We start from the raw sequence: 27,002 nt of genomic DNA, 5'->3' as shown, positions 1-27,002 counted from the left end.
GCTGGGTGTCTGGAGAATTGCATGGTGGCGTGAACCCCATTCTCCCCACATTGGAATTGTTAACCAGAAACCTTAATACGTTCCAGGGATTAGGAAGTTGGCCACTTTGGGGGGCCGTTATCCTGCCTGCCACAGGACCTGTTCAGCAGTTCCATGGTGGTGAATTGTCCTGGCATCCTGTCACTGTGACTAGTGGGCTTTGCAGGAGAACATGCTGAAAGTTGCTTCCTTTTGTTGATTAACAATCCTTCCACCCCATAGCCTTCCTTCTTCTGCGCACCCCCCCCCCCCAGTACTGCAGCTCAGGAGTCACCCCCAGCATTTCCCTAAATGTGCTGTGAGCATTAAGTTATATAAGAATATGCAGTGGAGGACTTCCCTCGTGGAACATGGGCCTGGCAGGAGGAAGGGGCATAGAGGCAGGGCTCTGCTGCTTTTGCCAGAGTCTGGGCTTGGGGGCTGGGAAGCAGGGCAGGTCAGGTAGGTCCCTGACAGCAGTGGCTTTGCACCCTCTGCTGAGCTGCTTGGAAAGAAAGGGAAGAAAGCAAGTGCCAGAGGAGTAGGTAAGTCAGCCTGGGGGCAGTCTGTGCGGGGACCCTCAGTCTGTGTAACCTGCATCCCAGTAACCTACTCAGTGTCTGTTCGGGCCTGAAACGTGAGGTCTGTCCAGCTACACTAACAACAGTGTGCTGCCTTCACATGGGATGCGTCCCCTGCCGCCACCACACTGTGCACCTGCTGCTCCCTACTCCAGGTTTCCCCTTTATTCTTCCCTCCTCCCCTCCCTGTCACCCCCACCGCCTCAAACCCAGTGGTGCTGAGGCCCCCTCCCTGGTTCAAACTCTTAAGCTCAGGCAGGTACACTGAGGGCTGTAGGACAGCTTCCCTTCCCTCCTCAGCCCAACTTGAGCCCCCAAATGCCCTCTGGTCCTAAAACCCTTCCTAAGACCTCATTGAAAGCGCTGCATTCCTGGTGGGCTTCCACTGGGAAGGCAGTGATGTCGGCTCTGCCACTTGGCTCTGGCTGCTCCCAGGATGTCAGTCACCAGGCATTTGCCAAATGGTTGAGCGCGGCATAGACATTTACTCTTGACAAGGGGAGGGGTGTTGGGGGGGGTTACCACTGAAGAAAATGTGTCACCTATCATGTGCTCTGACCCCTCCAAGTCCCCTACACTTAGGCCCCCGTATACTATTTCTCTTCTTAGGATTGAAGAAAAGTGAGACAGAAGTATATGTTGGCAATCTTCCACAGTGCTGGAAGGTATTCTTCACTCTGAACAGCTGCTTATCTTTGGTTGTCCCCCCATATAATTTATTAACTTGCCAGTGACTTAATTTCACCAGTTTTATTTTATTTATTTATTATTTAAAAAAAAGATTTCATTTATTCTTTCATGAGAGAGACAGAGAGGCAGAGACACAGGCAGAGGGAGAAAGAAGCAGGCTCCATGCAGGGAGCCTGACGTGGGACTCGATCCTGGACCCCAGGATCACACCCTGAGCCAAAGGCAGACACTCAACCGCTGAGCCACCCAGGTGTCCCAATTTCACCAGTTTTATTTTTTTTTTAATTTTTATTTATTTATGATAGTCACAGAGAGAGAGAGAGAGAGGCAGAGACATAGGCAGAGGGAGAAGCAGGCTCCATGCACTGGGAGCCTGATGTGGGATTCGATCCCGGGTCTCCAGGATCGCGCCCTGGGCCAAAGGCAGGCGCCAAACCGCTGCGCCACCCAGGGATCCCCAATTTCACCAGTTTTAAAATGTATTTTAGAACAATGACTATGCAAGAAGTTGCGAGGAGGCTGACAAATCCCTCACACTCTGCCTTGGACTTGGCCAGTTTTGGCGCAGGAAGTCCCGTGTCCTGCCCACTTCATCACCCCTCCCTGTCCCCTGTAAACCTGGGGGGTGGTGGGGGGTCGCCCGACCCGTTGCTTTGGAAGGAGGGGACTTGTTAGGTGCAGCCTTCAGGCCTCACATCATAGGGAGAGGTGCATTTCAGCCAAAAAACTGCACCCATTTCATTCTGAAATGAACCAGTTCAATCAGTTGGCTGTGTACCTAGAGAGTAGAATGTGAACAGTATAGTATTTGACCCCAGGAATCTTACTGTATGGGGAGGCAGACCAACAAACCTGAAATAATTACGTAGCAACACGAGTGCTTGAAGTTTGTAGTAAATACATCTGAAGAAGAATGGAAAATGGAAGTGGGATCTACTCAGGTAATCTGCCCCTGACTTTTTTTTTTTTTTTTTGTATATTATGCCAAATAATGTGCTTGAGGCTCAGCATGCTTCAGACAAACAACCTAGTTCTTGTGCCCAAGCTCAGTCTGGGTGTTGGATGAGGGGATCACCTTTGTGGGGCCCCTGCTGCAGGCCAAACCTTTGTCAAGAATTTGCTGGTCTCAGCACTTCGTTGCCAGGCAGTTAAACTCAACTTTGCCCACTTGTACTGTATTCCTTCTGTGCCACTTACACAGTTTCATTATCGGGCACTCTCCAGGAGCGAGGCCACATGCTGCCGTGGTGTGGTTTTATTAAATTCCTATAACAGCCATGGGGTGGAGGCTGCAGGTTGGGAGTGAGGCTGCAGGTTGAATCCTCAGCCAAGCACATGGCCCTTGTGAGTGGTTAGTCAAGAGTTGAATGCATGTCCCCGTTGCCCCAAACCATGTAACTGATAAGATGTGTAAATAACTTTCTAATAGAAGATGGACCTATTGTGTTTTTATCTGACAAAGGAGAAGAAAACAGGAATGGGGCACAGAGTGTGAAGTAACCCATTGTGACCTGGTCAAGAAAGAGAGTCAAAGGGGCGGTTTTAGGGGATTCTTGGCATGTGATCAGGCTCTGGGGCTGAGTTCCCTTGCTTTCTTGGCAGGCTGGTTCCACCTGTTCCAGGACAGTGAAATGGCACAGGAGTTCCTGTGGCAGCTCTTGTGGTGTTTGGGTGGGGGCTCTGCTGACCCTCCTGTAGATCCTGTGTCGAGGCCCAGTGCCTGGGGCTGGCTTGGCCTCACTGTCTCACATGGGGGCATCAGGGACCCGTGGTCTTCACCCCTTACAGGGAAGCAGTAGTCTTCCCCACTGTGCATGGTGTCAACTTACCAACGCAGAGCAACTGCAGTATTTTATTTTATTTTTATTTACATAAGTAATCTCTACATCCAAAGTGGGCTCAGACTCACAACGCTGATATCAAGGGCCACACACTCCATGACTGAGCCAGCCAGGCGCCCGCAAAGAAGTAAGATTTTAAAGAGAAGTTTCTGATTATAACTTTACTGCCCTGTCAAAAGCTGTGAAGTGGGTGAGACTTTTTCAGACAGACAGATTGGCCATGGCAGTTTCACAGCCGCTGGTAGAAGGTGGACATCTGTGAACAGAGGTGAGGGATGATTGGGGTTCACAGCAGTGACAACAGTGGGCCTTTGTTTCTTTCTGTTTTTCATTGTATTAACATTTCTTTTTAATATTGAGATCTTCACGTACCATAAAAATTAGTATCCTAAGATGTTCAATTCAGTGGTTTTAAGTGTATTCACGAGGACATGCAACCATGACCACTAATTCTAGAGCATGTTCGTCACCTCCAAGATCAACCCTGTGCACACTAGCTGCCTCTCTTCCCGTCCTTCCCAGCCTCTGGCAACTACTCATCTACTTTCTGTCTCTGGGTTTGCCTATTCCTGAATTTCCTACAAATGAAATCATATGACAGGTGGCATTTTCTGTTTTCCTTCACTTAGTATAACGTTCTCAGGGTTCATCCGTGTCAGCATGTCCCTGTCCCTTGTTCCATCCATGAACGATAGGATGAGGATGTACCACAGTTTATCCTTAAAAAAAAAAAAAAAGATTTTATTTATTTATTCATGAGAGAGAGCGAGAGAGAGAGAGAGAGCCAGAGACACAGGCAGAGGGAGAAGCAGGCCCCATGCAGGAAGCTTGACCAGGTCCCCAGGATCACCCCCTGGGCTGAAGGCAGCGCTAAACCGCTGAGCCACCTGGGCTGCCCATAGTTTGTTATCCATTCAGCATTTCACGGAGATTTGTGTTGCTTCCATTTTTCTGGCTTTTGTGAATAAAACATGGTGTAGGAATGTTCGTGTGAGTGTGTGTCCTGGGCAGACACTCAGGAGTGGCCCTGTGGTCATGTGATGACTCTCCACACCAGTTCCCATAGCAGGTGCACTCAGTTGCATTTCCACCAGCAGCACAGAAGGTTCCAGGTTCTACACCAAAACACCAGGTTTCCTCACCAAAACCTGCTGTTGTCTGTCTTTTAATTTTAGCATCTAATGAATATGAAGTGGCATCTCATGGTTTTGATATGCATTTTCTTAATAACCAAGCATCTTTTCATGTGCTTGTTGACCGTTTGTGTATCTTCTTCAGAGAAATGTCTCCTTAATCTTTTGTCTGTGTTAAACTGGTTTATTTGTCTTTTCATCACTGACTTTTGAGAATTCTTTGTACATTTTGGATGCAGGTTTCTTATCTGACACATAATTGCAGATATTCTTCCGGTTGGTCTTATGTTCACAGTCTTTATAGTGCTCTTTGATACACGATGGTGTTTAATTTTGATGAATTCCAATGTTTCTATTTCTTGCTCATTTGCAAATGCTTCAGGTGTCCTATCCAAGAATCCATTGCCTAACCCAAGATCACAAAGATTTATACTCATATTTTCTTCTAAGAGTTTTTTTTTAATATTGATTTTTTTAAAGATTTTATTTACTTATTCATGAGAGACACACACAGAGAGAGAAGCAGAGACACAGGCAGAGGGAGAAGCAGGCTCCATGCAGGGAGCCTGATGTGGGACTCGATCCCCGGTCTCTAGGATCACACCCTGGGCTGAAGGCAGCACTAAACCACTAAGCCACCCAGGCTGCCCCCCCTTTTTTAAAAAGATTTTCCATATTTATTCTAGAGAGAGATAGTGCACAAGCAGGGAGAAGGAGAGAGAGAGAATCTCACTCTCACTCTCACTCACTGACCTCCGACTGAGCATGGAGCCCAACTCAGGACTCAATCTCACGACCCTGAGATCACAACCTGAGCTGAAACCAAGAGTCAGACCTCAACCAACTGAGCCACGCAGGTGCTCCAAGTTTTTATAGTTTTACACTTATATTTAGGTCAGTGATTCTTTCTGAGTTTGTTCTTGTGTATGGTGTAAGGGCCAACCTCTTTCTTTTGCATGTGGACATCTAGCTGTCCCCATCTTTCTCCACTGAATTACCTTGACACCTTTGTCAGTGGCTATCATTGTAGTAAGTTATTTCTGGGCCATCATTCTGTTCCATTGATCTAAACGTCTGTCCTTGTGCCAGCACTGCATCCACTAACTGTGGCTTCATAGTGAGCTTTGTAATGATCCACCCACTGTCTAGTGTGAGCCAGTGAGTGTGCTTCCTACCCTCCCTGGTTTTCTGAGTTTCTTCTCACTGAGAAGATGGGTAACCCCCGTAATGTGATTAAAAACCCTCCAGTAAAATAAATAAATAAATAAATAAATAAATAAAAATAAAAAATAAAAACCCTCCAGTATCTCTGCTTCCCAACTGGTGCACTCTGAAATACCATTTCCCCTCAAGAGGAGCCAGGCCTTGTAACAGAAATGGCTGATCCTGGGCCTGGAGCTGTTATGCCAGACTTCTAAGAAGCTGTGGGCTTCACTGGAAAGGATGGGAGGTTGTATTAGCAGCTGAGGTTTGTACATGAAGTGGTATGGTGTTGGAGGCTTGTTTCAGGATGGCCCAGATGAAAGCAGGATGTCTCTGAGAATTGCTGACGTTGAGGATGGGTATGTAGGGTTTGTCATACTATTTCCTGTGTATGTTTGAAAGTTTCCAAATAAAATGAAGAGACAACTAGCACAGAGAAGGCCCCACAGACCAAATAAAGACCAGGCACATTGAGTACCAGAAATACAAGTGACTGGTTAAAACTTGCTGCTGGTGACAAAGCAGTGATTTGTAATGATATCTGTAGAGAAAGGAGAAGGAAATAAAATTCCCTGGACACAATTGAAGGTGGGAAGACAAGAATGTGTTAATATAAAACTCGGTGATTAAAGGGAATGAATAAGTATCCTGCTTTTCGAACACAAATGCTATTTTAAGCCAAACTCCAGCTCATAAATGCAGAAGGAACCATTGGATTAGAATATCATCACGTTGTAAACCACGATAAGATGCTGTTTCAGACAGTGGTTATCAGAACATGCCTAAACTCAGGTACAATACTGATGGCAGTCTTAGAGCAGAGGGACCGGGCTGTCTGCATCTGTATGTGCTGATGAATTTAGCGTCACCAGAAGTGACTCCAGATGTAAGCACCCTGAAGTGGTGTAATGTTCGTGAAGGAGAGCACAGCATCTATAAAGTATTCTAGCCAAAAAATAACCCAAAGTATCCAAAGCTCTGTGGCTCATGTACAGTCTAAAGGAAAGAGGGGTACAGTAGGTCATGGCACTCTTGTCTACAGGACAGCCTCCTGGTCTCTGAGCAAAGTCATGGTCATGGAAAAATTAAAGCAGAGGATCTGATGCAGATTGAGAGTCTAAGAGAAATGACAGCCAAATATAATGATTAAACATTTGGACAAAACCAGGAAAATATATTTTTCTTTTTTTTTTTTAGAGACGAGGAGAGAGCATTTGAGTGGGAAGGGGAGGGGCAGAGTGAGAGGCAGATGAGAGAACTTTCTGCTGATCATGGAGCCTGACCCAGGGCTCCATCCCACAACCCTGAGATCAAGACCCCAGCCAAAATCAGGAGTCAGATGCTTAACTGGGCCTCCTGCGCCCCCATATTTTCTGTATTTCTATGATAACTTTTTGTGCTTTTGTAACTAAAAAATTCTAATAAGGTGTTTTCATTATTTAAAATGAGATGTAAAAGATTTCCTGTGGGACATGAGGTGACTCTATCTTTTTTTTATTAAAGATTTTATTTATTTATTCATGAGAGACACAGAGAGAGAGAGAGAGAGAGAGAGAGAGGCACAGACACAGGCAGAGGGAGAAGCAGGCTCCGTGCAGGAAGCCTGACATGGGGCTCGATCCTGGGTCTCCAGGATCACGCCCTGGGCTGAAAGCAGCGCTAAACTGCTGAGCCACCCAGGCTGCCCCGAGGTGACTCTACCTTAGTGTACCAAGCCTCCTGTCAAATCTATAATCAATCAAAAATGTTTTTAAAGACCTTGGGACTCCTGGTGGCTCAGTAGTTGAGGTCTGCCTTCGGCTCAGGGTGTGATCCCGGGGTCCTGGGATTGAGGCCCGCATCAGGCTCCCCACAGGAGCCTGCTTCCCCCTCTGCCTGTCTCTGCCTTTCTCTCTGTGTCTCTCATGAATAAATAAATAAGAGTTTTAAAAAATATTTTATTTATTTATATTTATTTTTATTTATTTATTTATTTATTTATTTATTTATTTATTTATTTATTTATTTATATTTATTTGACAGAAAGACGGTGCATGGGGAGGGACAGGGAGAGGGAGAGAGAGAATCTCAGGCAGGTTGCACGCTGAGCGCAAAGCCTAATGCGGGGCTCCATCTTACGACCCTGAGATCATTGCTTGAGCTGAAACCAAGAGAGAGTTTCACTGACTGAGACACCCAGGGCTCCCCCAAAATGTACATAAAGCAGGGGGCAGAGAAAGCATCACTGTTAGGGCCTGCATTCCCATTTTAAGAGTTCCTAATGACAACTGTCAACATTAATGGCACCTGCTGACAGGCTGCCCTCACTGATGACATTGGTTGGAGCCCCACAGATGGAAAGATGTTGACGGGGTTTCTTTTCCGGGGGGTATGGTGCTGCTGGTGGTTCTTCTCTACTCCCCACCTCAAGCACATTTCCTGGAAACCAGTGTTTCCTGAATCTGCATGACACCATGGAACAGCAGTGTTTGCATATTAAAATCACCTGGGAGGGCTTTTAAAAAATATTGAAGCTTTAAGACTAGCCCCAGAGATTCTGACTGTGTCCATCTGGGATGGGCCAGGCAATGCACTGGGAGTTTAAAAAGGAAAGAAAAAGTAACTCTTTAGCAGAATCTCATTTACAGTCAGAAGTGAGAACCATGGCTGTAGAACGAGAGCCAAGAGTGAATATTTTATGCTTTGCAGGCCACAGGCCTCTTGCAAATACTCACATCTGACACTGTAGCACAAAGGCAGCCATAGACAGTAAGTAAAAAAAAAACTTTAGTTATGAAAATGTGGTGGGTTGGATTTGGCCCAAGGCTGTGGTTTCCAGACACTTGCTGTAGAAGAAACAAAAATATTAGTTTCCTATTTTATTTAATAATGGTGAAACCCAAAGAGAAGAAAACTGTGGTTTTTCATGATACAATGAAAAGAATGTAGGATTTGAAGTTAGAAGCTCTGCGTTCAAACCCTACTCTAAATTTGCCATGGGATCTGAGGGAAGTCACTTAACCTCTCTGATCCTTATGCTTCAGAGAAAGGACAATGATAATGCGGGCCACACAGGGTGGTTTTAAAGATCAAATGGAATAAAGCATGTGAACATGTTTTATAAATTATAAGTGCTAGGAACATATTGCATGTTTTCACAAATTGCTTGTTGCTCGGCATCTTGTAAATTCGTGTGTAATAAACATTAAATATTTAGAAGTAAAGCAAATTAGAAAATTTGAATTTAAATGTCATATAAACATGAAGACTGAGAAAAGTGAGTTCTACATCATGCATTTCTATTTTCTTAAGCCAGCAAAGTGATTTTGGATCAGTAAAAGCTGCTTTTAAAGGATGATGGTGTGTGGGACACCTTGGTGGCTTAGCAGTTGAGCATCTGTCTTTGGCTCAGGGTGTGATCTTGGGGTTCTGGGATCAAGTCCCGCATGGGGCTCCCTGTGGAGAGCCTGCTTCTCCCTCTGCCTATGTCTCTGCTTCTCTGTGTATCTTTCATGAATAAATAAATAGATATTTTTTAAAGAAATAAAGACGATGGGGCAGCCCCGGTCCTACAGCGGTTTAGCGCCGCCTGTAGCCCGGGGTGTGATCCTGGAGACCCCGGATCAAGTCCCGCATCGGGCTTCCTGCATGGAGCCTGCTTCTCCCTCTGCCTGTGTCTCTGCCTCTCTCTCTGAATGAATAAATAAATAAATCTTTAAAAAAATTAAAAAAAAAAAAGACGATGGTGTAAAAATACATTTTTCCAAAATGAAAATTTCTAGTGAAAATTGGTTTTCATCATGGTTGGGAAGTGCAGCACTGTCATGCCCTGGCTGGGAGCTAGGGGAGGTGGCAGGGGAGGTGACAGGGGGTCCAGGAAAAGCCTCCCCAAGGGTAAGGGCGGGGGGGCGGGTGCGGTTGGTGAGCACACCCAACCTTCAACCTCAGGAAAGCCTTTCCAGGAGGCAGAACAGAAACTGGCTCAGAAAGAAAAGGGCCACTAGGCGGAGACAACCCTTTCTGCCAGTTTGGCACAAAAGAGGAAAAATAGGGTGTAGCCTCAAAGGGCATGAGGGCGGTGTAGACATGTCAAAGTGGGGAGGGCAGTGTGTGTGGAGTGGGACGCAGTGGGGCTGGGGCCCAGGGCAGTGGGGGCCAGGCCCCCCCAGAGGTGTGCAGAGTGCCATGGGGGCCAGGGATGGCATCCTGCTTCCTTCCTTCCCCCCTCTTAACCCCTTCCCGCCAGAGGACAGGAGACGGCTCAGGCCGTGAGCTCTGGGTGCCAGGCCAGGGTGGACAGGCCACAGGAGGCCTGTGTGTGCATGGGGAGGTGGTCGAGAGCAGGATGCAAGGAACGTGCCCCATGGTGGGGTGAGAGCCAGCCTCCTGCTGGGGAACCCATGAAAGGGACGCAGCCTGCACTCCTCCTATGTTAAAAGCCGCTTCCTCCTGGGAGCCTACCCTGACTAGCTCCTGTCCCTGCAGATCTGGGTCCTGATCTGGGCCTGGGTCTCTCTTGGGTCTGTGTTTGCACACCTTGCATGCGTAGACTCCTGCATCTGCACACGTTCAGTGGATGACGGATTAACTCAGGGTCTGGAACCTTGAAGACTGGTTTTATAGCTTTCTCTCTAACACCCTCAGTGTTAGGAGGCGGCTCAGGCCTTCCGGGTTTCAGCCCAGCCACGGCCGCACAGCCTGGAGGCGCTGCGGGTGCTGGCGGCCGCTCCTCCGTTCCTCCCCTGGGAAGCACCTCCTTCCAGCTTGGCCAGGACCCGTGGGAGCCCCTCTGTACCTAGTGCCTTGACTGGGCCACTGGTGCCACGTTGGCTGCACACCTCGCCTCTGAAGTCCGGAGGCCTGGCCTCCCTTTGTTTCTGCCTCTGCCTCCCCCTGCCTCGGTTTCCCCAGAAAACCGTGCCCACTCACATTTTCCCTTTCTTGTTCTCAGGGCAGTAAAGGGCTTTGAGCCTCTGGCGGGGAGCACTCTGAAGCAGCCCAGAACTGGAGCCCCGGGGGAGGCGGGTCAGGGCCTGTCTCCTGGTCCCCTGATGGCTGGGGTGGCCAAGACTGATGTCAGCACGTCTGGGTTGCGTCCCTGGAACCTGTTCCTCCTGCTGCTGCCAACAGGAGAGCCGTGCCCTTAGCTCGGGCAGATGACCCCCTATGGCTCTGTGCTTCAGAGATGTGGTTGGGGTGGCCTCTCCCCACTTTGCAGCCTTGTGTCACAGACCTGGGCTTCACGCAGGAGGGGCACTTGCCCTCTGGGAGCCCTCTGGGAGGCTCTTCCACAGATGGGAACCGGTGTGAATCCCCCCAGCAGGCCTCCCAGGGGCACCCCTGCCATGGCCCAGAGGCCGCAGGAGCTGCTGTCAGTCTCTCGGCCCCAGAGCATGGTGCGCGGTCTTCCACCCTGCATTCCTCTACATCCTTCTGGGGCTCCGGGCTCATGAGGGAATTTTATGACCTTCAACAGTCAGGAGCCAGGCCAGGTGCAGAAAATGTGGGATTTTTACATGAAGGGAAGCCTGTCTTCTCGGCAGGACCACAGGTGTCATCAGGCAGTTTGGTGGTGGGCTACTGAAATCAAAATTTTTACTTGTTTAATGTAGCAAGTGCCTACTGAGTACCTACTGTTTGTGTGGCCTCATTCTGGCTGCTGGTGTGAGAGTAAGACAGAATGAATGAAATCTGGTCTTTCCTGCCTGGAAGACAAATGGTGCCAGAGCAGGAGATGTGGGAAACGGGGTGTGGGAAATGGGGGCAGAGCAGGAGGTGTGGGAAACGGGGTGTGGGAAATGGGGGCTACCTTGGTGGTCAGAGACGCAGAGCCACTGTGGAGCCCCAGCAGCTCCCCTCAGGTGAGCCGGGCCTGTTGGCAGCGGGTACAGGTGAGCAGGCAGTGGAGGACCCCACCTGAGAGCCAGATCGGCAGGGGCTGGCTGGTCCATATTGCAGGGAGACTTCAACCTGTTAGTGGTCCATGTTGGCAAAGGAATTCGGGGGGTGGGGAGTCTGCGGCTGGTGTGGGCAGTGCAGGGTGGTCTCAGGGTCTCCTGGGTCCTCATGAAAGTCCTCATGGAAGCCTGGACCACGGTTGTGCTTCTGTGTTGTTAGATTCGAGGAGCCTGACAAATAGGCCCAGGGTGCGGGTCCAGGGGCCTGTTGGGGGGCAGGAGAGGGTGTGCCAGCAGGCAGTCTGCGGGACTCAGCTGGGTACCTAGGGGCTGCCTGCAGGCCCCACAGAACAGCTGTCAGCCATGGCCCCTGGCTGACTCCAAACTGCTCTTCTCCCTTTCTCTTTATACTCCAGCCCTCAAAGGGTGGCTGTCTGGTCATCCTCCCTGGCCTGTCTGTGTGCCCTGTGTCTCACCTCTGTACCCAACAGCCTTGGCTTCGGTCTCACTGTTGCTCTTGCCCGTGGCCACTAGATTCAGTGTCCGCATGGGTGACCTGCCCGTTTTGTCAGCCACTGTCCTTTTGGGGATCTTGCCTTCTGCTGGGCCAGCGTCCCATTCCCCTCGCTGAGTCTTGGCCCCCCACTGCTGGCACCGTGGACCGTCCACGAGATGCCCATTGAGGGTGAGGCGCTCTGCCCTCTGTACCTCTTTCCCTCTGGAAGGTCACTGCTCAGAAGAGCAGCTTCTGAGCACTGCCCACAGAGAGCGGCCATGTCCAAGGCATGGCCTGAGACCTTGCACCAGCACCAGGTGGGGCCACACTTAGGGAAGCAGAGATGCACGGGACCCTAGATCTGCTGCCCCCGGCCTTTTGTCCCCACTGGATTCGCTTGTCCGAGCTCACTTCCTTGTCAGCTCAGAGGCCCTTCTTGTAACTGCGTAACTGCCTTAGTTCAAACACCCTGAACTTCTTCACCTGCTTGGAGCCTGTCTTGCAAAACCTGGCCCTCCTCCTGGTCTGAAGTGCCCCTGAGCCGCCAAAGACCCACACAGCCTTGCCAAGTGGTCTGGGCCTGTGCATGGCCACAGCTTCCCACTCTTCCCAACTGACCTGGCTTGGGCTTCATGAGCCTCAGGGGAGGATCTCAGGGTGCTTCCCAAGGTCTCCCCACCCCGGCTGGGTTGGAACAGTGTTGTGTCCCAGCAGCCCTTCCCTACAGGGCCTCTAGCATGCACTCTGGGCAGGCCCAGCTAGGGGATGGGCCCGGACGCGAAGTGAACCCCTGGACTTCTGGGACTTCTGGGGCTCCTTTCTGCCTGGTAGTTGTCCTATAGATTCCTGGCAACCAAACTGACCTGTGTCTCTTCTGCCCAGCGACAGGGCCACTACCTGTTCACTCTGTTCCCTTTCCTATGGTTTGGAAAAGTGCCCCCAGGCACCAGGCCGGCTGGATGTGGTGTTCACCCAGCTCACCCTCCTTTCCTCAAATGACCCTCTCTGCCCACCGTGGCCAGCCTGTGCCAGAGATGCTTAGCTCTCACACTGTCTAAGTGTGGAGTTGTGTGGGGTGGGAGAGCAGGTTCTGTCTTTCTGGAGTTGGGGACAAGGCATGAGGGCCTTGGGCTGGCCTGGCCAGTGGACGGATATGGTTTCCTGGGACCGCTGCACATACCTTGATGCAAGAAGTAATCACAAGATGAAAACCAAGGGCCATGCATTTGGAAATTTAGAAAACACATCCCTAAGTCAACAACATGTGGGTGAAATAAGAAATGACAACAAGAATTTGAAAATGCTCAGAACAGAGTAACAAGGAGAATACTTGCCATCTGGGTTGTGGGTCAGGGTCAGAGCACACTTCCAGGGACAAACCCAGCATGGAATGCCTCGGTGCCCCAAAAGACCGGATGGAAGTTCAGAAGCTAAGAGTTGATTAAAGAAGTAGATAAAGATAAACCCAAATAAAGAGCAGACACAAATTTTAAAAACAAAGTTTTTTTTTTTTAAATTCAAATTTCCTAAATAAAATTGTAGTTACATGCCAGTTATGCCTCCCCATCCCTTCCCATACCCCCGGGCTGGGGGGAAGCACAAGAAACAGAGCTACAGTAGAAGAGGTCGATAAAGCCATAAAGCCATTCTTTAAAAAGATGAATGAAATAGAAGAAACTTTTCCACAACTAATCAAGAAAAAAAAAAGTAGTAAGTCAATATTCAATTGGAAAGAGATCCTAACCGTAGATCCAGCAGGGACTATAATGTAAGACAATATAATGAGTTTGAAAACTCAGAAGAAATACACATATTTCTTAAAGTGTATTATTTTAAAATCCAAAACCAATATGAGGGGGCACCTGACGGCTCAGTGATTGAGTGTCTGCCTCAGGTTGGGATCTGGTGATCGAGTCCCACGATGGGCTCTCTGCTCAGCCTGAATCTGTTTCTCCCTCTGCTTGCGTGCTCTGTCTCTTTGTCCTTCTCTCTCTCTCTTGCAAATAAATAAATGAATCTTAAACAAAATAAAATAAAATAAATTAAAACTGATAGGAGGATTCTGCTGGTCCTCTAACTGTAAAGTCATTGAATCATACTTTATAATCTTCTCACAAAGAAAATTGGTTGTTTTAAAGGCAAATTTTACCAAATTTTCAAGGAACAGGAAATTTCAATATAATATAAATTCTTCCAGAGAATAACGAAGGGAGATACTTTATTCATTCTGTGAGGCCAAAATGACAACCTGGGTATCAAACCAGACAGAATAACATAAGAAAGAAAAATTATAGGCAGGTTTCGCCCTTGACTACACCTGCTGCATGCAAACACAATGCTGGCACGATGATCATGGGCAAAATTGGCTAGTGAAGGTAACATTTCATGACAAGTGGTTTTCTCCCCCCAGATGCAGAAGTGGTTTAATATGAAGGAAATTGCACCAACAGATTAAAGAATGAAAATCATAGGATCATCTTAAACAGACACAGCAAAATATTTGATAAAATTCAGCATGAATTTATGGTTTACAAAATACAGATTCTTAACAGCTAGAAATAGATTACTGTTACCCTCATAAAAATTATCTATTAAATCTAGAGAAAACAGTAATTTAATGGAGAAACATTATAAGCATTTTCTTTAAAATTAGGGACAAGACAAGGATGCCAACCCTCATCACACCTGTCCAGCATATACTGGACGCTCTAGTTTTGTATACTAAGACAAGAAAAATAACTAAGGGCATACATTTGGAACAGGAGAAACAAAACTGTCATTATTTGTAGATGATGTTTCTTTACCTAGGAAAACTTAAATAATACATACATTATTAGCAATAACAGTTTAACAAGGCAGCTGGATACATAAGACTGGTACCCGTTAATTGCATTTATATTTTTTCACGAAGAGACAATAAAACATAATTTGAAAAATTAACCATTTTTAAGAGCAATTAATAAATTAAATTACCTAGGGATGCCTGGGTGGCTCAGTGGTTGAGCGTCTACCTTCAGCTCAGGTTGTGATCCTAGGATCTGGGGATCGAGTCCCACATCGGGGTCACTGTGAAGAGCCTGCTTCTCCCTCTGCCTGTGTCTCTGCCTCTCTCACTCTGTGTCTTTCATGAGTAAATAAATAAAATCTAAGAAATTAAGTTACCTAGGAATAAATCCAATGAAAGGTGAGCTTGGACTGTTTGGAGGAAGTAATTGAACATTATTGAAAGTCTTTAAGGAAGACTCAAATAAACAATTGTCATGTGCATGGAGAGGAAGATGCAGTAAGAGGTTTTGTTTTTTTAAACTTTTTTTTTAAATTTTTATTTATTTATGATAGTCACACAGGGAGAGAGAGAGAGAGGCAGAGACACAGGCAGAGGGAGAAGCAGGCTCCATGCACCGGGAGCCCGACGTGGGACTCGATCCCGGGTCTCCAGGATCGCGCCCTGGGCCAAAGGCAGGCGCCAAACCGCTGCGCCACCCAGGGATCCCCTGTTTTTGTTTTTTTAAGATTTTATTTATCCATTCATGAGAGACAGAGAGAGGGGGGCGGAGAGAGAGGCAGAATGGGCAGACATGACACTTGTTGAATTGGGACAATCGCATATTCAAGCAGAAAAATAAGAACCTATATCCTATTTTACCTCTGGCACAAAGATAAGCTAGATTGACTACAGACTTAATATGAGAGGCAAAACCTTAAAACTTTTAGAATAATGTAGGAGAATATCTATGGCCCCAGAGTAGGGTAAGATGTGCTAAGGCATAAAAAGTTCACTGAAAAAGAAAAGATGCATGAGTTCAAATTAAGAGCTTTTCTTTTGAAAGATAACATAAAGGAAGATGAATTCAAGCATGAAACTGGGAGAATGTATTCACAATAATATAACCAATGGAAGGAAAAGAGGTCTGGAAAGAGGTCTGCAAACTTGGGCCGGCAGTTCACACCTGGCCCGTTGCCTGTTTCTGTACTGCTGGCAAGCTAAGGATGCTTTTTTTTTTTTTTTTTTTTTAGATAATTGTAGATTCATCTACAGTTGTAAGAAGCAGTACAGAGAGATCCAGTGTACTCTTTACCCGGCTTCTTCCAGTGGTAACATTTTGCAAAACGATATCACAACCAGAACATTAAGGATGATACAGTGAAGATCAAGCCTTTGAGGCCTTTCGTAGACTCACCCTCTTCCCACCTGATCCCAGGGCAACAACCGGTCTGTTCTCCATTTGTATCATAGCGTGACTTCAAGAATGTCACATAAAGGACATGATACGGTGTGTAACCTTTCGGGATTGGCTTTTTCTCTCAGCATTGTTACACAGCCAACAATTATTCCTGCCTGAGGAGCAGACCGAGGTAGGGGCAGACCACAGTTTACTGCCATTCCCCTGCTGAAGCATGTCCAAATTGTTTCCAGTTTTTTGCTCTTACAAATAGAGTTGCTGTAAACATGTAGAGTCTGTGTGTTTCTCTAGTATAAATGCCTGGAACTATAATGCTGAGCGGTATGGTCATTGCGTGTTTACTTTTTTATAAAACAGCCAAACTGTTTTCAAGCAGCTGTAGCATTTTTCATTCCTGCTAGGAACCTAGGAGGGTTCCCTGTATCCCTCCAGCACTGATGTTGTCACCATGCTTTATTTTAGCCATTCTGATGGTGTATAATGATATCTTACTGTGGTTTTTATCTGTGTTTCTCTGATGCTAATGGTGTTGAACATCTTTTCTTTCTTTTTTTTTTTTTAAATGATCTTTTCATTTTTTTTAAATTTTTTTTATTTATTTATGATAGTCACACACGCAGAGAGAGAGAGAGGCAGAGACACAGGCAGAGGGAGAAGCAGGCTCCATGCACTGGGAGCCCGACGTGGGATTCGATCCCGGGTCTCCAGGATCGCGCCCTGGGCCAAAGGCAGGCGCCAAACCGCTGCACCACCCAGGGATCCCTGAACATCTTTTCATGTGATTATTTGCCATCTGCATTGTGTTTCCACTCCACAAAGTATTGCTTTGTTTCTTTTCCCCACTCTCCAATTGGATTGCTCCTTTTCTTTTGTTATTGAGTTTTGAGAGCTCTTTATATATTCTGGATACTAGTTCATTGCAGGATATGTGGTTTGCAAATATTTTTCTCCCACTTTGTAGCTTGTTTTTCATCCTTTTAACAGGGTCTTTTTTCCCCCAGACAAAAGTTTTTAATTTTAGTAAAGTCCAATCTATCAGTTTTTCCTAATATGAATGGTGCTTTCATTGTCAAGACTAAGAATATTTTGGCCAGCCCTAGATCCCAAAGATTGTCTGGGTTTTTTTTTTCTAAAAGATATAATGTTCTACATTTTTTAAGCCCACAATCCATTTTAAGTTAATTTTTGTATAAGCTGAGAGACTTAGGGTGAGTCCCTCCCTGTCTCCCTTCCCCCCCTTCCTTCCTCTCTTCCTCTCTTTCTTTCTTTGGCCTGTAGATGTCCAATTGCTCTAGTACCATTTGTTGAAAAGATTGTATTTCCTCCATTAAATTGCTTTTACAGCTTTATCAAGAATTTGTTGGGCATATTTGTATGGATTTGTCTCTGGAGTCTCAGTTCATTGAACTGATATATGGGTCTGCACCTTCAGCAAAACCACACAGTCTTGGTTGCTGTGGTTATCTGAGATGTATTGAAATTGGGAAGCCTAATTCCTTATTTTATTCTTCTTTTTCAAAATTGTTTTAGCTATTCTAGTTCCTATGCCTATAAACTTTAGAATAACTTTGTCCTTTGTCTAAAAAACTGTGGCTGGGATTTTGATAGGAATTGTGTTAAACCTATAAGTCAGCTTTTCTTTTTAAAGATTTTACTTATTTATTCATAAGACAGAGAGAGAGAGAGAGAGAGAGAGAGAGAGAGAGAGAGAGAGAGAGGGTGGGGCGGGGGGGAGACATAGGCAGAGGGAGAAGCAGGCTCCATGCAGGGAGCCTGATGTGGGACTCGATTCCGGGACTCCAGGATCACCCCCTGAACTAAAGGCAGGCGCTTAACTGCTGAGCCACCCAGGCATTTCTTTCTTTCTTTCTTTCTTTCTTTCTTTCTTTCTTTCTTTCTTTCTTCTTTCTTCTTTCTTTCTTTCTTTCTTTCTTCTTCTTTTGATTTATTTATTTGGGGGGGAGGGGAAGAGGGAGAAGCAGACTCCCCCCCATGAGTGCAGAGCCCAACACCAGGGCTCAATCCCAAGACCCTGAGATCATGACCTGAGCTGAAGTCAAGAGTTAGATGCTTAAGTGACTGTACCCTGTGGGAAACCCTGTGTGTCAGTTTTTTTGTGTGTGTTGAAAATCATATCATTTGTAAATAGGGCCAGTTTTATGTTTTCCTTTCTGATCTATCTGCCTTCTGATATTTTTCTTGCCTTAGTGCTGGCTAATGTGTGCAGTTCTACATTGAGTTAGAGCAGTGAGTGTGGGTGTCCTTGCTTTATTCTCTCACAGTTTCTCACGATGAAATGTAACAGTGTCTGTAGATTTTGCGGATATCCTTTATCAAGTTGCAGGACTTCTTCTCTGTTCTTGTTTTTCAGAGGTTTTTGTTTTTTGAGTTTTTTGTTTTGTTTTGTTTTTAAATTATGAATGGATGTTATATTAGTTTCCTAGGACTGCTATTAAAAGAATACCACAAGGGGCATCTGAGTGGCTCAGTCAGTGAAGCATCTGCCTTGGGCTCAGGTCATGATCTCAAGGTCCTGGGGTGGAGCCCCTCCTCTGGCTCCCTGCTCAGTGGGGAACCTGCTTCTCACTCTCCCTCTGCCCCTCTCCCCTGCTTGTACTCTCTCTTGTGCTCACTTTCTAGCATTCTCTCTCCCTCACTCAAATAAACAAATAAATATTTTTAAAAAAATACCACAGACTGGGTGACTTAGAACAATGGAAATTTGTTCTCATGTTTCTGGAGGCTGTATGTCCAAACTGAAGGTGTCAGCAAGTCCAGTTTCCCTCTTAACCGTTCCTCTCTTCTCCCTAGCTTCCAGCCACCTGTTAGCCATGTTCAGGTGCATCATTCCAGTCTTGTATCTCCATGTGGAATCCTCTGTGTGTGTCTTCATGTTGTCTTCCCTGTCTCTCTGTCCTCTTTTCATAAGGACGTATCCTATTGGATTAGGACCCACCTTAGTGACCTCATTTTAACTTGATTACCTCTGTCAAGACCCTTTTTCCAAGTCAGGTCACATTCTGATGTGCTGGGGGTTAGGACTGCAATGTATCCTTTTGGGGGCAACATAATTCAATCTATAACAAATGTTGAATTTTGTCAAGTACTTTTTCCATGATGGATTATAGTGATTGCTTTTTCAAACATCGAACCTGCTTTGTATTCCTGAAATAAACCCCACTTGGCTGTGGTGTATAATTTTTTTTTGTATATATTGCTAAGTTCTATTGGCTGAGGATTTCTAATTTCTAATACTTTTAGTACTACTATTACATGATTTTCTAATATATTTAAGGATTTTAAATTTCTTATACTTTAAGTATTTTTGCATTTTTTTAAAGAAGGATATTGGCCTGTAGTTTTTTGGTTTTGTTTGTTTTGCACCATCTTTGGTTTTAGTATTTCTGTGGTACTAGCTATCTAAGATGAATTGGGAAGGGGCACCTGGGTGGCTCAGTTAGTTAAACATCTGCCTTCAGCTCAGGTCATGATCCTGGGGTCCAGGCATGGAGCCCTGTGTCAGGTTCCCTGCTCAGTGGGGAAACTCCTTCTCCCTCTCCTTCTCCTGCTCCCCTCTCTTGTGCTCTCTCTCTCTTTGTCAAATAAATAAATAAAATCTTTTAAAAATAATAATAAAATGAAATGAATTAGGAAATGTTTCCGCTACTGGGACTAGACTGTAAAACTGATGTTAATTTTTCTTTGTTTGGTAGAATTCTCTAATGAAACCATCTGGGCTTAGATATTTCTTTTTTGGGAGGCTTTCAATTATGAGTTCAATTTCTTTAACAGTTAAGGGGCTACTCCAGTGATTGATTTCAGATTGATTTTTGACAATCATAAGTCCTTGAGGAAGGAGTATGTCTTGTCTGTGTCGTCGAACTTTGTGTTTGACGTTTGCGCTTGTGGTTACATGTGAAGAGTTTCTCTTAGTATTCCCTTATTACCTTAGTGTCTGTGGGTCTGCAGTGACGTCTATCCTGTTTTGTTCCTGATATTGGTAATATGTGTCTTCTTTTTTTCTTTTCATCTAGTCTTGCTGGATGTTTATTAATTTTGTTGATCCTTACAAAGAGCCAATTCTTTGTTTCATTGATTTTTCTATTGTTTTTCTGTTTTCAATTTCATTATTTTGTTTTTCTTTTTTTTTTAAAGATTTTATTTATTTATTCATGAGAGAGAGAGAGAGAGAGAGAGAGAGGCAGAGACACAGGCATAGGGAGAAGCAGGCTCCATGCAGGGAGCCCGACGTGGGACTCTATCCCGGGTCTCCAGGATCAGGCCCTGGGCTGAAGGCGGTGCTAAACCGCTGAGCCACCCGAGCTGCCCTATTTTTGGTTTTTCTTAATTACTTATTTCTTTTGTTCTGTTCTCTTGGGGTTTCATTTGCTTTTCTTCTTTTGTTTCTCCTTTAGAGTCAAAGCTGATGTCATTAATTTCTAAGCTTCCTTATTTCCTGATATAGGCTTTTTATGGTACATATTTCTCTTTAGGTGATACTTTATCTGCATCCCATAAAACTTGATATTGTTTCTCATTTTAATTTGTGTTGTGTTTTCAATTTCATTCAGTTCAAAATATTTTCTAGTTTTCCTTTTGATTTCTTCATGCTGTGGGTTATTTTGAAGTATGTTACTTAGTTTCCAAATATTTGGAGATTTCCACATATTTTCTACTATTGATTTCTGATTAAATTCTAACTGTGGCTAGATAGCACACTGCATGTGACTTGAATCATTTTACATTTATTGAGACTTATTTCATGGCCCAGGATATAACCTTCTTGGTATATGTTCTGTGGGCACTTAAAAAGATATGTATTCTGCTCTTGGGCAGAGTGTTCAATACATGTGGAATGAATCCTGATGGTTAATAGTATTGTTGAGTTCTTCCGTATCCTTGCTGATGTTTTGTTGAGTTGTTCTGTTGGTTGAGAGAGGGGCATTGAAAGATTGAAAGCTACAATTATAATTGTGGATTTGTGTATTTCTTCTTTCAATTCATTGAATTTTCAATTCAATGTGCATCATATATTTTGCAGCTCTCTTGTTTGGTGCCAACACATTTAGGATAGCTGTGTGTTCTTGGTGGAATGATCTTCTGTAATTATATAGTATCCCTTTCTGTTTTTCTTAGTGATTTTACTTTGAGGTCTGTTTTATCTGATATTAATATAGCTATGTTTTCTTTCCTTTGATTAATGTTTGCGTGACATATATTTTCCTATCATTTTACTTATTTTATTTTCCTATCTTTTTACTTTTTACTTCAAAATATATCACTATATTTGAAATGAGCTTTTTGTAGACATCATATAGTTGGTCATGTTTTTTAGTCCACAGTGGCATTCTATGTCTTTAAATTGGTATATTTTTTAGACCATTTATGCCTGATGTAATTATTGATATGTTAGGGTTCAAGTCTGCCATTTTATTTTTTGTTTCCTATTTTTTGTTTCTGTTTTCCTATAGTTTACTTGGCCATTTTTTATAATTCAATTTTGACTTATCTGTAGTGTTTTTAAGTGTATCTTAAAACTGAAGATGTTATATTATTTATACTCAACTCATCATAGTCCATGCCTATTGACTTTATTTGAATGAAGTACAGAAACCTTACTTTCCTTTACTCTTCCTGCTTATAATATAATTGTCTTAAAATTTTCTTCTGTGTCCATTTAGAACAATATTAGACAGTGTTACAATTTTTGGTTCAAAATTCAGAAAACTCAAGGGAAGGAAGGCCTATTGTATTTACTCATATTTTTTCTTACCATGTTCTTTCTTATTTCCTGATGTTTCAAGGTTCCTTCTTTTATCATTTCCTCTTTGTTTAGAGAACTTCCTTTGGCCTTTTTCTTTAGGGTGGGTCTGCTGGTGACAAATCCTTAGTTTTCCTTCATTTGAGAATGTCTTAATTTCCCCTTCATTCCTGAAAGATATTTTCACTACATTTATGGATCTTTTCTTTTAGAACTTAAGAAATAGTGTACCATTTTCTTCTGACCACCATGGTTTCTGATGAGAAATCCACTGTCATTCAAATTGTTTTTCTTATATACAGTGTCATTTTTCTCTGTGCACTTTGAAGGTTTTTTCTTGGTCTTTGGTTTTCAGAAGTTTAATGGTGATGTGTCTTGGCATGGATTTCTTTAAATTTATGCTACTCTGGGTTCACACAGCTTTCTGAATGCATAGGTTTTTTAAATCTTCTGTTCAGATTATATAATTTCTGGTGTTCTCTCTTCTAGTCACTGGTTGTTTCCTGTCCCTCATTCTGTTGTTGGGTTTATCTACTTTTTAGAAATTTCTTTTTTTTTAATTTTTTATTATTTATTTATTTATTAGAAATTTCTTTTTTTTAATATGCATTTTTAAATTTTTATTTATTTATGATAGTCACACACACAGAGAGAGAGGCAGAGACATAGGCAGAGGGGGAAGCAGGCTCCATGCACCGGGAGCCCCACGTGGGATTCGATCCCGGGTCTCCAGGATCGTGCCCTGGGCCAAAGGCAGGCGCCAAACTGCTGCTCCACCCAGGGATCCCTTATTAGAAATTTCAATTATTCTATTTTTCATTCTAATTTCCCCATTTTTAATACATTCCCCCCCCCCCGACACTTTATTTTTCTTTCCTGAGGGTTTTTTTTTTTCATTTGTTTTAAGAGTACTTGTAATTGTTGAATATTTAATCATGGCTGCTTTAAAATGTTTTTAAGAGGGTGCATGGGTGGCTCAAGCTGGTTAAGTGTCTGACTTGATTTCAGCTCAGGTCATGATCTCAGAGTGGTGAGATCAAGCTCTGTGTTGGGCTCTGTGCTGGGCATGGAACCTGCTTAAGATTCCCTCCCTCCCTCTCTCTTTCTGCCTCTCATCCCCCCCATCTCCCTCTCTAAAATAAAATAAAATAAAATAAAATAAAATAAAATAAAATAAAAATAAAATAAAAATAAAATAAAATAATAGAATGTCAGGTAATTCTAACAACTGTGTCATCTTGGTGTTGGCAGATATTGTCTTTTCTTATTCAGTTTGAGACTTCCCTGGTTCTTGGTATAACAGGTGAATTTTGATTGAAACCTGGACATTTTCTTATTTTGTTATGAGACTCTAGCTTTTATGCAAATCTTCTATTTTATGTGGCTTTCTCTGGCACTGCTCCAGCAGGGGAAGCAAGGTGCCACCTTGATATTGCCAGATAAGGGTAGAGGTGCAGGCTATCCTTGTGAGGGCCCCTTGTTGCTGTTGGAGAGTGGGAGTTCTGGTTCTCCACGTGGTCTTCATCGATACCCAGGTGTAGGTGGTTTTGTCACCACTCGGGCAAGTCCTGACTCTCCAACAGTGCTCCTTTGGCACCACCTGTATAGGCGCTTATTGCTGCTGGATGGGTGTGGAAGTCTAAGCTTCCCAGGTGCCCTTCACTGAGTCCACAGGCAGCAGCAGTGGTGGGGACTGGTTTCATTGCTGGCTACCAGGATAAAATTCCTGGCTGCCAATTGGCCTTCTGCAACATAACTGGAGTGTGAGTTTTGGAGTGACTCATCACAGCTTCCTGAGAGTGGAAGTCTAGGCTCCCTGCTCATCTTTGCTGGGGTGCATAGACCTGGGGCTATTGTGTGTGTGTTTAGCTAGGGTAGAATAGTTATTGATTAGAAGTTTTCTGGAGGTGCCTGGGTGGTACAGTTGGTTGAATATCTGACTCTTGGTTTTGGCTCAGGTTATGATCTCAGGGTCATGGGATTGAGCCCCATGTTGGGTTCCACCCTCAGTGCAGAGTGTAGCTGGACTCTCCCTCTCTCTCTATCCTCACCAAATAAATAAATAAATATTTTAATAAAATAAAGAAGTTTTCTATCATATGTAGCTGCCCCATTTCTAGTCCTTTGGCTGGAAAGAGCAGGCTTTTGTTGGGGCTTTTTTCATCTGTGCCTGTTGGTACTTGTGGGTTCTTTGATTCTAAGTCTAGATATGGGAGGCAAGAAGAAAACCCAGGGAATTCATTACCATGTTGTCCCTTGGTTCTAAGGTCATGGTTGTCTTATGTTTGTTTTATATTTAATACCTAGGTTTTTAGCAGAAGGAATAGGAAAAGATCCATTTACGCCATCTTCCCAGAGTAGAAGTTCTAAGATTGTTTTTTATGTTTTTTAATGGTTGGGGGAAATTTTTAAAAGAATATTTTTATGACACATGAAAATTATATGAAATTCCAATTTCAATGTCTACAAATAAAGTTTTATTGGAAAACAGCCTCACCCATTTAGACACTGTCTCCAGTACTGCACGGTAGCAGAGTTGAGTCACTGCAGCAGACACTATATGCTTGCAAAACCTCAAGTATTCATTCTCTCACCCTTTACCAAAACATTTTTTGGTCCCTGGATTAATATCCAGAATGCTTTTTAAAAAGAAGCAAAAAGAGGAGATCCCTAGGTGGCTCAGCGGTTTAGCACCTGCCTTTGGCCCAGGGCATGATCTTGGGGTCCCAAGGTCGAGTCCCACATCAGGCTCCCTGCATGGAGCCTGCTTCTCCCTCTGCCTGTGTCTCTGCCTTTCTCTTTCTGTGTCTCTCATGAATAAATACATAAAGTCTTTAAAACAAAAAAAGAAGAAGCAAAAAGAAAAGCAAAATAAAAACTCCTGAAAATCGGGCCACGTGGGTAGCTCAGTGGTTGAGTGTCTATCTTTGGCTCAGGTCATGATCCCGGGGTCCTGGGATCAAGTCCTGCATCGGGCTCACTACAGGGACCCTGCTTTTCCTTCTGCCTGTGTCTCTGCCTCTCTCTCTCTCTCTGTCTCTCATGAATAAATAAATAAAATCTTAAAAAAAAAAGAAATAAAGTCTTAAAAAAAAAAACCCAAACTGAAAATCGATGAGAAAAGGAAACAACCCAAAAAGAAGTTGGGTAAGAGCTGGGAATAGGCATTTTGTAGACCGGGAGGCATGAGAGATGCAGTGCTCATCCTCCCATCTGCACGCCTCTGAGGGACAGACTAGTTCTGACCACATCGGGGCTTCTCTGCTATCTGCTCCAGCAGGCAGCCACTTCCAATGCTGCTGGTTTTCAGGGCTTTGCCTCTCTGGTGGAGCCGTCTGCTGAAGGGGCCAGGAGTGAGTGTGGGAGAAGCTCCCAGCCGAAACACAGACCTAACACTTGTCCCACCAAGGGCTCTCAATTTGCTGTATGCTTCTGGTCAACCCCCAGAATCCTGAGATGGTTGTTTTTGACAATTTTGTCAAGTTTTATTATTGCTTTTTGGAGAGAGGATGTATCAATTGAAATATTTTGTAGTAGAATTGCTGCAGAGAGGAGAAAATGTAAAGTCAAAGAATCAGCTTCGGTGGTACAACATGCATTCAGCAAGAGTGCAGGTCAACACAGGGGAGGAAGTGCCAAGTGTCATAGAACAAAATCTCCTAGAAGGGAAGGATATGAGTTTTCGGATTGAAAGTAACTGGCAAGTACCCAAGATAGTAAATGGGAAAATTAAAACCTACAGTGAGACAAGTATGGAATTATTTTAGATATTGACTTCAGCTTCAGAGAGAGAATCTACATTAATGGATATGGGGAACATCATTGATTTTTGTACAACATAATGTCCAAATCCAAATCTATTTTTAAATTAGAATAAAGGTAAAATTAGGACTTGTTCAGAAAAGTTGGGTTTCAAAAAATGCATGACCCACGTACTTGTTCTCAAAAAGCTATGGAGGAATGTGCTCCAATAAAATGAACCCATAAGCCCAAAAGCGAGAGGATCTGGGAATAGGAGAGGGACCAGTGACCTCCCTGCTACTGGGGAAGGGACAGGGCACTCATGCAGCAGCCAGTCCTGGCTGGAGCAGGGCTGTGTGAGATGCCAGGTGATGTCTGCATGAAGAAAGGTGAACGGAATGAGGAGGTGCTGTGAGTCATTGGGGGTGGCAAACCTTAGCTAGTGATTTAAGGAAACCCAAGTGAATGGAGGAAGAAAAAAGTAGCAGTCAATTCCGGAGAAGGTTGTATAAGAATACAAATAATCATAAACACAACTTTACAAATATTAAAACTTTTTTTTAAGGATTTTAAAAATTTATTTATTTATTCATGAGAGACACACACACAGAGAGAGAGGCAGAGACACAGGCAGAGGGAGAAGCAGGCTCCATGCAGGGAGCCTGATGTGGGACTCGATCCCAGGTCTCCAGGATCATACCCGGGGCTGACGGCAGTGCTAAACTTCTAAGCCACTGGGGCTGCCCTAAAGCTTTTATTTTCATAACATATAATGATTCAACAACAATTGACTTTTTTGTAGTTACATGGAAATGGGAACACTGAAAGGTTTGGCAGGTCTAACAAATACATGTGAAAAATCAACCCAGTTGAAGCAGTAAATACATAAAATACATAAATAAATTAACTGAAGTATTGTTTTCATGGAATATAATGAACCCGTTTTAGGTGTAGAGTTCGGTGTATTGTGACGGAGGGACGCAGCCCTGCCACACCCTGTGCGGACCGTGTCAGCCGTGCAGAAGGCTCTCCTGTCCACAGCCGGTCCGCCGCCCCCGCCCTGACGCTCCCTGTCCCTCTAGGTGAGGTCCATTTCTTCCGAGGTCTCGTGCACTGGGATTGGCGCGTCTGGCTTCTCCCATTCTGTGGAATGTTCCTGAGGTCCATCCGCATAGTTCCACATCGGCAATTCTGGCAGCATTCTGCTCTGTGGATGTGCCACCACGGATCCCCCACCCATTCACCCGGACCCAAGGTGACCCTAAGGAATGGAGTCGGGGCTGAGCAGAAGCAGGAAGGCCCATGTCAGGTGGCCCAGCACTGGTGTGCGTCCGAAGGCCCCTGCACCTGCTGCCCTGGCCCTGAGGCTCTTGCCCCTCTTCAGGCCTGTGTTCAGTGGTTACCCCTTGCCCTCAGGGTACCCTTAGCCCTCTCTCATTGCCCGTGTTTCCTCATTGTACTGTGGTCATCGACGTCAT

At 44.6% G+C, this 27,002-nt stretch overlaps 1 protein-coding gene across 1 annotated transcript in view; it reads right to left on the bottom strand.

Annotated features, from left to right (window-relative positions):
- The window catches only part of SHE (Src homology 2 domain containing E), a 33,416-nt gene extending 21,525 nt beyond the window's left edge, over window positions 1–11,891 (bottom strand). The window contains exon 1 of the mRNA XM_055324384.1: window positions 11,819–11,891. Within this exon, the coding sequence (XP_055180359.1) occupies window positions 11,819–11,891 (73 nt within the window). The remainder of the gene's footprint in view (window positions 1–11,818) is intronic.
- Window positions 11,892–27,002: the final 15,111 nt, after the last annotated feature.

This window comes from Nyctereutes procyonoides, unplaced genomic scaffold, assembly GCF_905146905.1.
Source record: "Nyctereutes procyonoides isolate TBG_1078 unplaced genomic scaffold, NYPRO_anot_genome, whole genome shotgun sequence".
NCBI lineage: Eukaryota > Metazoa > Chordata > Mammalia > Carnivora > Canidae > Nyctereutes > Nyctereutes procyonoides.
Note: the sequence above shows the minus strand (reverse complement) of the source record. Positions and strands in the feature narration are given on the sequence as shown.